The sequence below is a fragment of the Misgurnus anguillicaudatus genome, chromosome 11 (assembly GCF_027580225.2).
Source record: "Misgurnus anguillicaudatus chromosome 11, ASM2758022v2, whole genome shotgun sequence".
Lineage (NCBI taxonomy): Eukaryota > Metazoa > Chordata > Actinopteri > Cypriniformes > Cobitidae > Misgurnus > Misgurnus anguillicaudatus.
This window is the reverse complement of record NC_073347.2, coordinates 20,673,305-20,689,000: the sequence shown is the minus strand read 5'-3', so window position 1 is coordinate 20,689,000 and position 15,696 is coordinate 20,673,305. Positions and strand designations below refer to the sequence as shown.

Here is a 15,696-nt window from a genome sequence, read left to right as displayed (position 1 = left end):
TGCGACGTTTTTGTTTGTGTTATGGAGAGGGTGTGTGTGATGGACATACAGTATGCGGTTGTTTCGTAAGAGCCGTGAATGCAGTTTACATTTGGTGGGTGAAGATATGTGCTGTAAATCTAAGCTTGGTCAACCATGCTTTGAGAGTAGGCGCGAGGCGGTCAGCGTCCATTAAGGTGCACTTACTTTGTGTCCGTTCACCCTCCACACCACACAATTAATAGAGCAAGGCCAAACCCGAGTAAAGGAAATGATGCAAGGTAAGTTCAACACACATATGGCCCGGTGATGAGGTATTTGTGTATTGCCAGTACCACAGACTCTTAAACGGACGAGAAAGTTGACAACGTGTAACGTTTAAATAACCAAGTCAACCTCTGTTTAGACAGCGGTGCGGTCCACTTTGGCAACCCCGTGCTGAACAGCCCACAGGAAAATGCCTGCCAGCGATCCATAAACACAAGAAACGTTTGATCATGAGACCAATCTGCACGGCCAACTCCACACAGACACACAAGTAAAACAAACTACGCACCTCAGTGTTTAGAGACTCACATTTTCCTTGTCACTGGAGAATTTTGAACCACATAACTCTGAGAAAAGAAAAAATCAACATGGATTTGGGAGGATACAGAGCAAAAAAATATTAAATAATTTTTCCAGGGAAAATATCTAAACATTCTTAAAAAGGTAGCATTTACGTGAGAAGCAAAATAGGTAATTTTAAATATATATATTACAGGATTAGTACATTTTCTTTAAAAAATAGATCCGGATAGTTTGCTCACCACCATTTCATCCGGGATGTTGATGTCTTTCTTTGTTCAGTTGAGAAGAAATTATGTTTTTTGAGGAAAACATTCCAGGATTTTTCTCATTTTAATGGACTTTAATGGACCCCAACACTTAACAGTTTTAATGCAGTTTAAAATTGCAGTTTCAAAGGACTCTAAATGATCCCAAACAAGGCATAAGGCTCTTATCTAGCGAAACGATTCTCATTTTTGACAATGATGTATTGCGTGAGGTCGCGCTGGCGCATCACAGGACCGTAGATAGACGAGAAGTTGTGGTTTAAAAGTGCATATTTTTTATTTTCTTGTCAAAAATGACAATCGTTTCGCTAGATAATACCCTTATGCTTCGTTTAGGATCGTGGATCGTAGGATTATGTGTTGGGGTCCATTAAAGTCCATTAAAATGAGAAAAATCATGGAATGTTTTCCTCAAAAAAACATAATTTCTTCTCGACTGAACAAAGAAAGACATCAACATTTTGGATGACATGATGGTGAGAAAATTATCTGGGTTTTTTTTTTCAAGAAAATGGACTAATCCTATAAGTTTTTCTGTATTTATAGTACCTGGGATTTCAAAAAATTTTCTTTGTTTTAAAAGTGTACAGGTGATTTAATGGGACAAGAAAAAATTTTGATTCAGAATTACTTTTTTGCATTCCAAAGCCTGCTTATATTTTTATAACAGTGACATTAATCACAATACAGTCTTTGTAAACCTGTACAGCCTGTGAAGTTCACAGGTTTATGAGGATATTTGTTTATCAGGCACGGAGAGAGAAGTCGCTGATTTATTTTATTTGTTTGTCTGGAGAGTAGTATTGTTTGAGTAGAATGATATGCTTTCTTCAAGAGACTGATGAATGAAATATGAATGATTGGTGAGGGAGGACTTCAAGTTTTTGTGTCATTCCCACCTGCCTAAACACAATAGACCTCTCAAAATACAAGTGGGCATGTCTTTTTTTGTGTGCTAAGAGGGATGTTAAAAAAAAATGACATCTTTGTCTGGTCCGTAGACTTAGGTTTTTGACAAAGGCTAAAATTTCATTGTGAATCACAAGCAACAATGAAAAAATATGGAGGGGGGGGGGTTCAATCTTCATTCAGCTGCTAAATTAAACATTTTGGTAATTTTGTGTAGCATGAAGATCAAAATAACCCGTAGATTGGGAAAAAAAGTGTTAAACATGAATGCAGATATAGGTGTGATCCTGGGTGCAAATGTAAGTGTACTACAGAGAGTTTGTTGTGCGTCTGTTAAAACGGCTAAGCTCTTTTGACCTATATAGTAACAGGTAAGGTAACACTTCTCAAGTCACATAACCCCAGTGAACTGCTGAGCAGCCCGATGGCCCTCCTACACCCGGAGGCTGAACATACCCCTGCCCATTCACATACACATAGCAGAAAACCAGCGAATGGGGAGGAGGTGCCACGAGTGCAGAGTTGCTCAAGACAGCCATCCTAATTATTTGACACGCATAGAGCCGGTGGAGTTCAAGAAAGAGCTAAACACCATCATAGGTCTGCATTTAAGACACTGTAAAAGTGTGTGTGTGTGTGTGTGTGTGTGTGTGTGTGTGCGTGCGTGCGTGCGTGCTCCAAACGTGCCGTGGCAATAAACGAAAACTACAGACAGAAATCTTTGCGACCACACAGAGATATATACTTTAATTTTTTTATTAATTGTTTTCAATAAAGGGACAAAATTGGTTGGTGAACAGGATAATGTAGACAACTGCCAAAAAACACAGACAGTGGTTTCTCCAATAAACCTAACATAGACCAGAAACAAAAACAACAAAAAAGCAAGTTTGTCAATGACCTTTGGTCATTCTTTTCTTTAAAAAAAGGAAAAATAAAATGAAACAAACAAACAAATATGGATCCATTCTATGTCTCTGTTTTGAACAGAGTAATTAAGCAATAATAAATAGTGACTCCCATTGAAAAAGATAAAGTTCAAGTTCAAGTTACAACAACATCTCTCATAACAGGAATAGAAAAGGCTGATAACAAAATATTCCGCATTGCCATTTACAAAAGAGTATGAACTTAAGTGGGCTGCTCCTTTAGTTCCATTTCATTTAAATATGCTTTGCATATGAAAGTCGTCCCAATCTAAATATAAAGCACCATTTAATATTTGGCAATGAAAAAAAACACCTGCAAAACATTGATCATTTAATTCATTTATTTGAATGATTTTTTTTGTTACTTGTTTACTGGTTTCGTACTGCATATGAAGTTTGCGTTTTAAAGATGCTGGAATGTATTCGGGTGAGACATGTGAAAAGACAGAAGCACACTACAGAACAACCCAACATTAGCTTGCTGTACTGCATACAGAATGGCAGCAGAGGAGATTTTAAAAAAGAAGAACAGAAAAAGATATGTACAACCACCTGTTTTAGCTAGTGTGGACATTCTCAAAAGACTCCGTGGGGAAACCATTGAATGGCTTCCATTGTACAATGCCACATACTTATTTTTTTCATTTGATTTTTTTTGTCAGTTTTCTTTTTTTAAACATACAAATAATTCGCACTATATTATCCTGCCAAATTAAAAAAATATACCGTGGCAGCTTGTTGTTTTTTTCCACTACCAAAAAAGGTACAATTATACCTTCTGAGAGAACAAGCAACAGTTAAAAATACAAGCCTCAATATAAATACTGTAGTACCTACACTAGGTGAACATTTAATTCAAATACCATTCTAGAAATACAGAAGAAAGTAGACCATAAATGTGTTTTAGCATAGGAACTGACATGATGTGCATTTTCCTATATTTAAGTTTCTCTATTATATATTTTATATATAATCTTAAACCTTTCCCCAATGCAAGTTTGACCTGAAGAGCTGTGAAGAGCCAAGACAAAAAAAGAATAAAAAAAAAAAAAACAAGAAAAAAAATCACAGATTTTTTCCCATTTATATATATTTATATATATTGTGATCGAGTCTTGAACGCCACCAAGACAAAGAGAAAGAGAAACAACAAACTTAAATACAGTTTCCCCTAAGATGATGAAATGTTACTTTTTAAAAAAGTTGTATTTTCATACTTAAAAAAAGATTTGTACAAAAAAAAGTTCTTGCAGTGAAAGCAGCAAGTTTCAATTGTCCGTACTCGGTCAAGCACTATTAGCGTTGACACAATAATAATAATAATAATAATAATAATATATCAGAGTTGGGCTTTTTCATTGTGAGGTGTGAGGACGAGTTGGCTTTTATACATTAAATAATGACACCACGTTCATTTTTTAGGAAGTTTTCCCTCTTAAGAATACCTGTAAACTGGGAAACTTTAACAGTGCACTTTGTTGTCCAACAGGCAAACAATCTTAATTTATACTCAACTGCAATATCTCCAATCAGCGTGTCAAATACAAAACAAAGGGCCGAGAGGCGTGTGCCGTCTAAACACCCGAAACATTGTCTAAAGTCATTAATGTCATAATGCAACAAGAGTCTCCTTGAATGTCAACATATATCACACTATGTGTGAAACTAATATAAAAGTAAGGAACAAAAGTGATGTGTATGGTTTTCCCTCTCGCTCAGTAATTCAAGTTCATTTAGTCTTTACAGGGAGCTCAGACATCGGCAATAATAAAGAAATAGGATTCAGACCTGTAGGCAATTCATAGTTAATCATCACTGACAGATGCAAATATTTGAATGTTTTCTTAACCAGTTCGCAAATGTACATTGCATTAGTTCGGCCTAAATGGCCTCAGGTATTCAATGGACGTTCACGTTGGGTCATGAAAAAGCGCCAAAACGTTGTGCTACTGACGGCTTTAACAAAAACAGAAAAGTCAAATAATTTCAAACTGAGAATGAGTACCGCTAAGTACAGTACCTTCAAATAGAGGAAGTAAACAAGTCTGAACCGCATGTGCCATGCACACACCAAAAACGTCAATTGAAGGATCAATTTAACGTAGGTACCTAATGATGATTAACTAGAATTTCCCTTTACTTTTTGATTATTACAATGTCTCTCTAAAGTCACAGTTGACTAGCAGTCAGGTACTTGATGCAAGAACCTTTTAAGGATCACATGGACCCTTTTGTATGATCTAACTGAGACTCCAGAATTACAGCAGATGAGATTAACCAATGCAATTTTAAGATATCCAAGGCACTCTTTTTGTTTGTTTTACCAAATGATAGTACAAATTCAAATCTTAATGTTTTCCATTTTAAGAAATTCAAAGCAGTCATTACTTTTATTCTATAATATGGCCCAATTCGTATTTTAACCCTGCGTGGACAGAACATCTTTTTGAAAGATTAATTTAAGTGCGATACTGAGCCCGTCCAAAGAGGGTTAAGAAATATACCGTAGTCCTCCATGTTACAACACAAAACTGTACATGATATGTATTACAGAATGTATGCAGCATGGTTGTTTTTCTTTTCTTTTTCTTAGACCTTAAATAAAAAAAGGAAAAACATTTGTAAAATAATGAACGGTAAAACAGCTACACATTTACTAAACAGCTAACCAACCAGGGACGATTTCTTTTAAAATTAGCCAAAACATATCATGCATGCTGTCAAATTTTCAAAATGGGAAAGAAAAAAGAAAAGTACACAACATGTAAATTATTGCACAAGAGAAAGGCTCCAAGTTTGCGTCAATGCAATAGTATTGCCCCGATACAGATCATGCATTCAACGGTAAATGAAAAGGGTGTGCTGGTGGTGCCAAGCACGTTGTCTTAGCCGCCACTGGACTAGCGAAACAGGGAAATCTACAAGGATGAGGGTGGGGTAAGGTGTTCTTCGCTGTGAACAGGCAAGTGAGCCTCCACACTCCACCGCTACTCAGTTTTAATTTCATTGTTCAATGCGCGGTCACTGTGCCATTTTTTCATGTGTTTCTCAAGGGTGCTGTACACACTAAAAGGCATCTGACAGATTTCACATTTGTAAACGTCCTTGCCGATTTGCCCGTGCGTTTTCATGTGCCGTGTTAGCTTGCTGCTCTGGGCACAGGCATAATTGCAGAGCTCACACTTATAAGGCCTTTCGCCCGTGTGGCTGCGTCGGTGCACTGTCAGATTGCTGCAGTTTTTAAAAATTTTACCACAGAACTCGCAGGTGTCACTGCGTCGGCCATCTTTTGAGCTGGGCCGACCATGACCCCCGAGGTGTGGCGTGCTGCCGCCACTGCCGGTCCCGCTGCGGCCCGAGACGCCGCCATCCATATCACCTGGTGGCGTTGAGAAGCGCAAGCTTCCGTTCTCTGAGGAGTGCTCTGAAGACGAGGCGAAAGGCGATTGTCTGGAATCCCCGAAATTCAGAAAGGGGTCTTTTAGCTGCCGAGAAGCAGCATAGCCAGCCAACCACTGGGAATAGACGTTCTCAGTGTTGGGGATTGTAGGGGTGGAGAGGTCAAAGTCCTTTTCCAGCTTGATTCGTTTGGAGAAAGGACTAAGTGAGCTGGGGCTGCCCAGCAGTAGCTTCTTGGACAATCCCACGGAGGCGGACTCGCTGGGAGATGAGCCCCGACCATTGATGGCAGAGACACAACCCTCATCCACTCTGTCTGATTCCAGGGCTGAGTCCTCATCACACATGCCCCTATGTGCATCATTGTCAGAGTTTAGAGCTCCTCGCTTGTGTTGATGGAAAGCCTCGCTGTAGTGCTGCATGCTGGCAGCCAGGCCCATGCCTTGCATAACCTCAGGCAGCGAGCGCGGTATATCGCCTTCACTAAGACGTCCGCCATTGTTCTCGTGGTGCCGCGCAGCCTCTAAATTGAGGCTGAAATGGTAGTTATTTCGACCTCTCTCCCTCTCCCTCACCCTCTCCAACTCCTCCTCCTCTCCTTCTTCTTCTTCCTCTTCCTCCTCTTCTTCTTCCTCCTCTTCCTCCTCCTCTTCTTCCTCTTCCTCCTCCCCATTCTCTGGAATATGACGGTCATTTTCACTCTTGAATTTCGCAACCACTGACTTGAGGGCATTACTGGCACTACCCACAATGTCACTGGTTCCTGGCTCAGGGGAGCTGGTTGTGGACAAGCCATCGTCGGATTTGACTGTCATGGGGGATGACTTGTTAATGTGTGTCTTCATGTGGCGTTTTAACTTGCTGGCCTGTGTACAGGCATGGTCGCACAGGTGGCACTTGTAGGGTTTCTCGCCCGTGTGACTGCGTCGATGCACAATCAGATTACTCTGGAATTTGAAAGTCTTCCCACAGAATTCACAAGACTTGGATTTCATGGGTGTGTTGGGCTGCTGTGCAAGAGGGGTCGGAGTGGTTTGAGAGCCAGAAGGGGACTGCATGGAAGGTAGAGGAGGTGTGGCTAGAAAGGGTGGCTTGCTTCCCGACTGGAATGGTTGTAGTAGCCGTTGCATAGGGCTGGGTCGGTTGGGTGAGAGGGGAGGACTTGACCCTGAGGTGTTCCCAGCCAGCTCCCTTAGCCTACGAGAGAAGTCCATAGCTGGGGGATCCAGGGGTATGGGGTTGAGGCGCAGAACCCTGTCGAAGGCACTCGGGTGGTGGGTGGCCAAGGCCAGCTCCTCCGGGCTCAGGTGCTCCATGCGATGGGGGTCTAAGTGATGGCGAGGTGGAGGGCTAAAGAGAGGTGGGGTTGGGGGAAATCGCCCCTCTCGGAGAGGGGGTCCATCACGTGCCGAGTTGGGTATCCGCAGCAGGTTAAAGGGGCTTCCTTCTGGGAGATGGATGCCATGCAGGGGGGGCTGAGATGAGCAATCTGCACCCATTCCTGAAGGGGCTCCGACGCGGGGTGTGAGCGGGCTTCCACGCTCGCTCTCAAGGTAGATGCGGAAGCCATGAGTGTTCTGGGCATGTTGCAGCAGAAACCAGGCACTGCTGAACGGTTGCTTACAGGTTGTGCAAGTGTAGCTGCTGGGCTCATCTTTACCTGTAAAAACAAAACAAAGGAAGGGTCAGCTCTATAATCATACCAAAGACTTTTATAGCAAACAATTTAGAGAAAACTCATTACATTGCCTAAAACTAATCTGAATGGTGAAGCATGTATTTGTTCCCACTCAGGCTGCTGCCTAATGCATTTTGCATGGTTAAAAACACTACAGACTGGGCTTAATCATTTATAAATCTCCCTCATGACCAGCCTAGACCCCAGGCCTGTGTGGCCCATGTACTAACAGTCTCCCATCGGCTGTAGCCACTCAACAGTCTAAAGAAAGTATCATATAACAGTAAACACAGCTCTTATTATAAACATGCTCTCTAACAGCACTACAGGCCAGACCCCAGTGGAACAGAGCTTATTTTTTACAAGACCCAGACAAAGCAGTGGCAGTCCAGCATAGAAGGACTGTGTAAGAGTTTAGCTCAGGTCTTCTCAATGGGCGGGAACGTAAACGGCAAAACGTTTGCTTTGGGCTACACACTGCTCAGCCGGTTGTTCTCGCAGCGGTTGTCAGCAGGGCTGTTAAAGCAAACAATAGTGCTCTCACAAGATCAACGCTTTCATCTATGTACAAAAACAGAAGAACAGGATGCACAAACAAATTTAGAAGGACTACTGTAATAGATCAGATGATCGGAGGAAACACACATTGCTGAAGATGTGGTAAAGGTTACATAGATTACATTAATGTCTGCACATTCATATAAAGTAAATACGGTATGTTTCTGGCTTTGAAATTATAAATCTATTTAATAAATTAGATACTCTTCAAATGTATGTTTATACAAAATAAGTTTAGTTACTAGAAATCTACTAGGAGAATAGAAACAAGAGAGATGGTTTCCTCCCTTACAATGAAAATGGCGAAGCATGTAGACAATTGTTACAGCAAAGGAACGTTTAAAACAATAATTGACTTTCAATGGCACTTTGACAATGACCCGTGATTTTCCTCCCATTGCTTTTGTAATCTCATTTAATGTTCCTGACTCCACCACCTCATTTAGGAGATTAGATAATAAAGGAAGCCAGAAACAAGAGCTCAACATTAAATATGCTGTGCCCAAGCCGGATGCATTATTATAGTTTTGGTGAAACAGTATATCCTCAAAACCAAACTAATAGATAGCCAATTATACATACATGCAAAGATAATTTTCTTATGTGCATGCATGAATTTCTAGCGAGAAAGCTAAAAATAAGTAAGTTTGTGAACAGGAGTCTCATTCTGTTTTCATAGACCCTCCACATGTTAAGCCTAAAACTAATTACATCCCTAACCTTTCACACATTTACCTATTCATTTTTATTATAGGTTTCACAGCTTGTATTTATCCGAGCAGTAATACTTTTCTGTTTTGGCCAGTTTTCACTTTAGGTGAAATAAATCTAAAATACATTTTGAAAGAGACAAATTAAAACAAAATCTTCAAAATACTGAAGCATATATCAGACGTAAATGTTTTAGGTGGGCCATCCAGATGGAAGCTGTCAAAAGCTACAGAGCCTTTTTTTGATAATTACACTAAATAAAGTGCTGCAAATGGCATTTGCATCATCAACAGGTAAACAAGCAGGTTCAGGATGCCCATAGTTTAAAAAAAACACACGATTAACTCACAAATGGCAATGAAATGGATATTTTCATGAGGTAATGAGTGACAGTTTGAACTTTGAAAATTACCGGCACTAAAAGGGATCCAACACGCATCACGTTTTTTCCCGGGTACAGATATCTACCTACGCTCCCAAAAACGCAAGGTCAAGCGGTCAGGAAAAGACCCATCATCCGCGCAGGAACCACAACAAAAAGCAGCGAAAATGGACAGGAGAGATGGATTTAACTCCCCCCACAAGCCAGAGGTCTCTAAACTGCTATCATGCACTGTTTACAGCGTCCCGAGTGGGGAGAGAGAGAGAGACAACGAAAAAAATGGAGGGAGATCGCGCAAAGAAAAAAGAAAAAGGTGCCGTGGATTTTTTCATCTCGTTTGTTTTCCTCAGAGGGGCTTTTCTGAAGTCTTCAATAGCGGTAAAGCATGTAAAGAGGGAAAGGCCTTTCTGCTGCTCAGATGAGGGAAATGCAGACCAGAGCCACTGTGGCTTTCTGGGATAATCTTGTTAATGCACACAAATGGGGGTGGTTCTGGAAGGCTCTGAGGCGAGCAGACGGCCACCTCCGAACATTGCTGCACCCTTTTGTGCCATCATCATTTTGTTTCTGCCTTGGAACTTTGAACACGGGGAAACAAAAACAAATGCACTCTACACTGGCAAGGTGAAAAGAAAAAAAATGTATATGTGTATATAAATATATATAAAGACAGAAAGATGAGAGAGAGAATGAGCCACCAAGAGATACCTAATTTTTTATGAACCAATAAAATAGAAAGTGCAACTCAAAATATCAATATAATACAATAATCTGAAGCATGAAAACACAAATGAAACAAGGTGCCAGAACAAGAGAGCAATTGTGACTATATCACACACCGGCATTGAGCTGAGAGACACAGGAGGAGAGATGTGACGAATGGTGTGAACAGAGAGAAAAATAACGGCACACTGCTGCTCTGTGGCCCTGCCACCCACGACCACCTCCTGACAATCTCACTCATGACCAACAGCTGAAAGCTTTGCACCAAATCAAGACTGCACACCACTTTATATCGGGGGGTTGATGCAAAGGCCGGCTAAATTATGGATCATTACAATCTGCAGAAATTACGTTTAATTGTCGCCACCTGCAGAGGCTTTAACCTAGTATACATTTTTGTATTATCATGCAAAGGGTATTTTTCCAGCTAAAACTGTAATGGCCATCTCTTGTGGAGGTTGAGTGAGAGTTTTAATTTGTCGGCTCTCAGACACAAAACCAAACTCTCTGCTTGCTGTCAATATAAGGTTATGAAAATTCTGTTCTTTAAAAAAACTTTGCAAATTGTGATTTTTTTTAATTATTGTTATTATTATGATTATTTTCTAGTTTGAGATGGCCTGTTGTGTTCTTACCAGCCACGAGCATCTATGAAGGACAGGTTACTGCATCGCCATGTTTAACAAGGCCCTGCTTCATTTCATTACACATGGCAACGCTCGGCGGAATATATAATCATCTTTTTCACATGACATTTTAAATATCCAACTAGACAAATAATTGCAGCAATAATTGATAGCTTCGCACAGCCGGCGGTATTACTGACTGGCATGCCGCTCGCAGACACCGGCGAGCACCATGCGGGCATTGTGCTTGGCACGCTCGCATCCAGGTTCCTCTTCTGACAAAACTGTCACAATCTGTTCCGATGACGGGAATCTGCAAGCCACCGACAGGTGCTCCAATAATCTGCTATTAGACTCAGAAGATTTTACTAGGAGGAATTAAAAGCAACAGCCTGCCAAAGAAATTAGCTTCCCCCTCCTTTTGGTCTAATTTTAATTTTCTCAGGAGACTTAAGAGTATTCTTTCTGTCACTGATTGTCTTTTTGAGTGGAGAATTTGAGAGCTGATCATTTGAGATGAACAGTAAAAGCGGGAGTGGGTTAAACCGAAAGAGAGAGACACTGTCCATCACACTAGCCTTACAGCAACCAATAGGTCTGAAAGTTTGTTAAATAAAAAGATAATCTGCGCCTCATCACTTCCAGTATTTAAAATAAGCATCCATAATCTAATTTGATCAATTCCTCTGTTAATTAGAAAGCACTCCAGTTTGCAGCGAAAGCGGGTCAGTTCGGACAAGCTGGCGAGACGTGTCGTGTTTGAGGCAGGGAATGCTGGTGACAGTTGTTGGACCGGTCTGCGGGAGCTGGCAGCGGCTCGGCTGCTTACAGACGGATGCGAGCGCTCGGTGCATTGCTGGCAGTTTTTACACAGGGAAATGTCAGAGCGATGTTACAGCACAGAGCCACGGGAAAACAAGAACACCCCCTCTTTCAAGTCAACACCCCCCTAAACTGCCAACCACATCCTCTCAGGACCGACTAATCCATCTAAATCGTCACACACACACTCGCACACATTAAACTGCAGCTAGATGAAGCCGCACTAAATGATCTTGACAAAAAGTGAGTCTGTATTACACATCGGTGATGGCTTGGCGGATTGTGAGTGGTGCCCATTCTGAAATCTAAAACTTTAAGGAAGGAAATATGTTTTGATCCCCCACCCCTCCTGCTGAGTTGTGCATCTCACTCAGGAAAACTGTACCACACCAAACAGATAATTTTACAGGGTAAAAATAACCAAAAAGTGTCAAGTTTTGACTCTTCTTGCAAATTTGCTTATTTTCACGGTTCACCTTTGCTGCAGAATAAAATCTGCTTTAGGACAGGTCAGTTGTATTTTATACACACATGCACACATATTCCCAATAAAACTTTAAATCTGCTGCATTGTGAGGACATCCCAAATAAGTTAATAAACATAGTACATTATATCTTAAAGGATTAGTCAATTTTCTTAAAAAAAATCCAGATGATTTACTCACCACCATGTCTTCTAAAATGTTGATATCTTTCTTTGTTCAGTCGAGAAAAAATTATGTTTTTTGAGGAAAACATTCCAGGATTTTTCTCATTTTAATGGACTTTAATGGACCCCAACACGTAACAGTTTTAATTCAGTTTTAAATTGCAGTTTCAACGGGGTTTCAAAGGACTCTAAATGACCCCAAACGAGGCATAAGGGTCTTATCTAGCGAAACGATTGTCATTTTTGACAACAAAATAAAAAATATGCACTTTTAAACCACAACTTCTCGTCTATCTCCGATCACGCAATACGTCATCACGTCAAGAGGTCACGGATGACGTATGCGAAACTACGTCCCAGTGTTTACAAGTGTAGAGAAAGAGGACCGTTCCGACGTTGTTGTATGTGGAATGATACTAATTAATGTCTTTGTGTCAGTTTATTGTTTAAAATGGTCCGCAAATGTGCGTTTCATAAATGTAACACGTGACCTTTCCACGTCATTTCGCAACTACGTGAGGTCGCGCTGGCGCGTCACAGGACCAGAGATAGACGAGAAGTTGTGGTTTAAAAGTCCATATTTTTATTTTTCTAGATAAGACCCTTATGCCTCGTTTGGGATCGTTTAGAGTCCTTTGAAACCCCGTTGAAACTGCAATTTTGTGTTGGGGTCCATTAAAGTCCATTAAAATGAGAAAAATCCTGAAACGTCTTCCCCAAAAACACAACTTCTTCTCGACTGAACAAAGAAAGACACCAACACCCTGGATGACATGGCGGTGAGCAAATTATCTGGATTTTTTAAAGAAAATTGACTAATCCATAATAAACATTTTAAAATGCTGTAAGGTTTGTGTGAGAGTTAAGGGTCAGGAGAATATCATTGGCTCAGTATAAAAACGTGGAGGTCAATGGACATCCTCAAATGCTAGTAATGCCAATACGTGAGCAGGATGAGCATTATTTTAATGCGTGTGTGTGTGCGCGCGCGTGCGTGCGTTTTGCTGTGGGTGTGACTAACACGCATAGATGACTGGCAAATATATTTTGAGAGTGTGTAAATTTGGAGTAATATCTACAGTTGGCTTTGTTAAGAGATCGGGTGCATTTCTATGTGTGCCGTCTGGATCGATGGCGATGGCAGACCAAGATGAATGCCAGATTAAAGCAGCTCGGGCAGCCCAATATCCCCGACATGCAGATTTCTCCATTGTTAATTTTTCCTCCCACCACTAAAATCTCTCTCCCCCCTCACTCACGGTATCCACGCCAAACAAAAGCACCAGATACAAACACACTAGCGCTCACTGATTTAAAACCTGCGAAAGTGCAGGTCATTTGGACATTTGCTGGCATTTTGCGAGCCGCACTCGCAGTCTTCCATCTCGACGGCTGTCAATAGCCGAGATCGCGGCTTCTTTTGTTTTGTCCTTGATGTGTTAAGATTCAACAGCTCCCAGAGATAATGGTAATTGAAGTAATGCAACAATGCAGTAACAGGATTAGTGAATGCAGGGGGAGAAAGGACAATGCCATGTAATATCATTTTTTTAATTTTATCAGTGGCTTATGCTTTCAAGAACCTCTGCATATATTTGTGTTTGAGATGTCCTTTCACCTCTACACCTGCTCAAGACTTAAATATATATTTTCATATAACTTTTTCATTTTTTTGGAATTAGGCATACTTTAAATGAATGTAATGCATGACATATACAGTACATACATTATGTGTATGGGTACATGTTGCAGGATGTGCATAACATTAAGAATTTAGGTTAAACGTTTATATGAATGTATAAATGAAACAGTAAATTGTTTAATGTTTTTGCCTTTACTAGTTAAAGCGCAATTTAACAATTGTAACATAGTTATACAACTGTAATGCATAACATTTAAAAAATATTTGTCTACATATTGTAAAATGCTAAATATTTATTTATTGTATCTCCCTCTATCCATTTAATGTAGTCTAAATCTGCTTTTAAAGGTGTCTATGTGTATGTGAATGTGTGCTCAGGTCATGTGCGTCTACTTGGTATCAGTATTCCTCTAAGCAGTCTGGATGGATCGGTCCAGCAGCGCTCTCATACACACGGCTCTTTGTCCAGTTCCAGACTCTTTGTGGTGTGCCGAGTGACTGGCCACAAACAAAGGACTGTTTGACCAACACTTGTTCACCGACAAAGCTGGACACAAAAAAGTGCCATAAAAATCCTGAAAAAGACTTTTCTCACACTGTGTCTACTCTAAACCTAAACATTATGCATTTCTCTCCGCTTGGCCCAAAAAAATATGCTTACTTATAGATAAACAATGCAGCGTAATGCCACATTTTCCAAACAGACAGAAATAGGAGTGGGGGTGGAATCACTTAAGGTAGAGATTTTGGGATAACTGCGGCTGGTGCTCCTGGGCAGAAGCACGTCTGTACTGTAATTAACCTGGATAGGCTGGCAAAACTCGGACTTTCCCTTATTAACTTTTCGCTGTCCTGAACCCTGATAAGAAGCGGGTGATAGTCTCTTTTCATTTATTTGCCTTAAGTGAGCTAAAATTGGGGCACATTTCAGACAGAGTGGGCTAAGTTAGGCGACACTGTGCCAGTTAGTGCGTAAGTTTATACGGTCAACCTCTGATTAAAGACCACAACAAATCTCATGACAAACAATGTATTTTTGGATTGCATTGCCAATTTGAAATATTGGCAATAGTTTAAAGTAAAATCATCCTACATTCTGTATAAATATAACCTTGATATGGGTAAGGTCAAAGATTAAAGTGAAATCAATTAATGAAATGAAACTTTGGTGCTCCTAATCTCATAATTAGATTGAGACTTTAGCCTGGATTTCGCCGACAGCATCACATTTATGCATGCACTGAGTTAAACAAATAAACAGATATAACTGTAACCAATAAATGTGTAAAAATCTACAAGAAAAGTTTTCAAACAGTTTCAACAATTTGTGAGAGTGCTGTGATAGGTCAATCGCTCTGGGCAGAAAATAGATCCTCCAAATTAATGAAGCATCTCAGTAGTGCTGCAATTCCCTTTCCACATTATGCGCTTAATCCCTGCATCAACTCAATGCGACATTCACCATCATGCTGCCCGTCTGCCTGCCTGCCGGACAGCGAGAGCAATTAAGAGCGCCAGAGATTTCCACACACCTGACTCCTCTCTCCTTATCATTATTACAGAGAGAAGAGATGTGTCCCCCAATCAGAAATATACACGGCTAAACAGGACCTGCCCAGCTAATGATAACTGCAGAAAGTGGCATACATTTCAAATCATCCCAGCATTCCGGTCTATTCCTGCTTTAAAGGGGCAACGCGTGTATTCTGTTATTGCTGAATACGTGCAGTTGATTTCAGTATTTAAGGGCAACAATGAGACTAATTTCACAATCCTCTCAGTGAGTCATTAGGCGCTGCTCTACAATCTGCCACACAAGAATGAAGACAAAACACAATTACCCTGGAGTGCTT

At 40.6% G+C, this 15,696-nt stretch overlaps 1 protein-coding gene across 6 annotated transcripts in view; it reads right to left on the bottom strand.

The window, feature by feature from the left end:
- Positions 1–2,464: 2,464 nt before the first annotated feature.
- Positions 2,465–15,696, bottom strand: part of bcl11aa (BCL11 transcription factor A a) — a 63,646-nt gene continuing 50,414 nt past the window's right edge. For all 6 annotated transcript variants that reach the window (XM_055169288.2, XM_055169289.2, XM_073873276.1 and 3 more), the window contains one exon: positions 2,465–7,712. In XM_055169288.2, the coding sequence (XP_055025263.1) occupies positions 5,641–7,712 (2,072 nt within the window). In that variant the 3' untranslated portion in view covers positions 2,465–5,640. The remainder of the gene's footprint in view (positions 7,713–15,696) is intronic.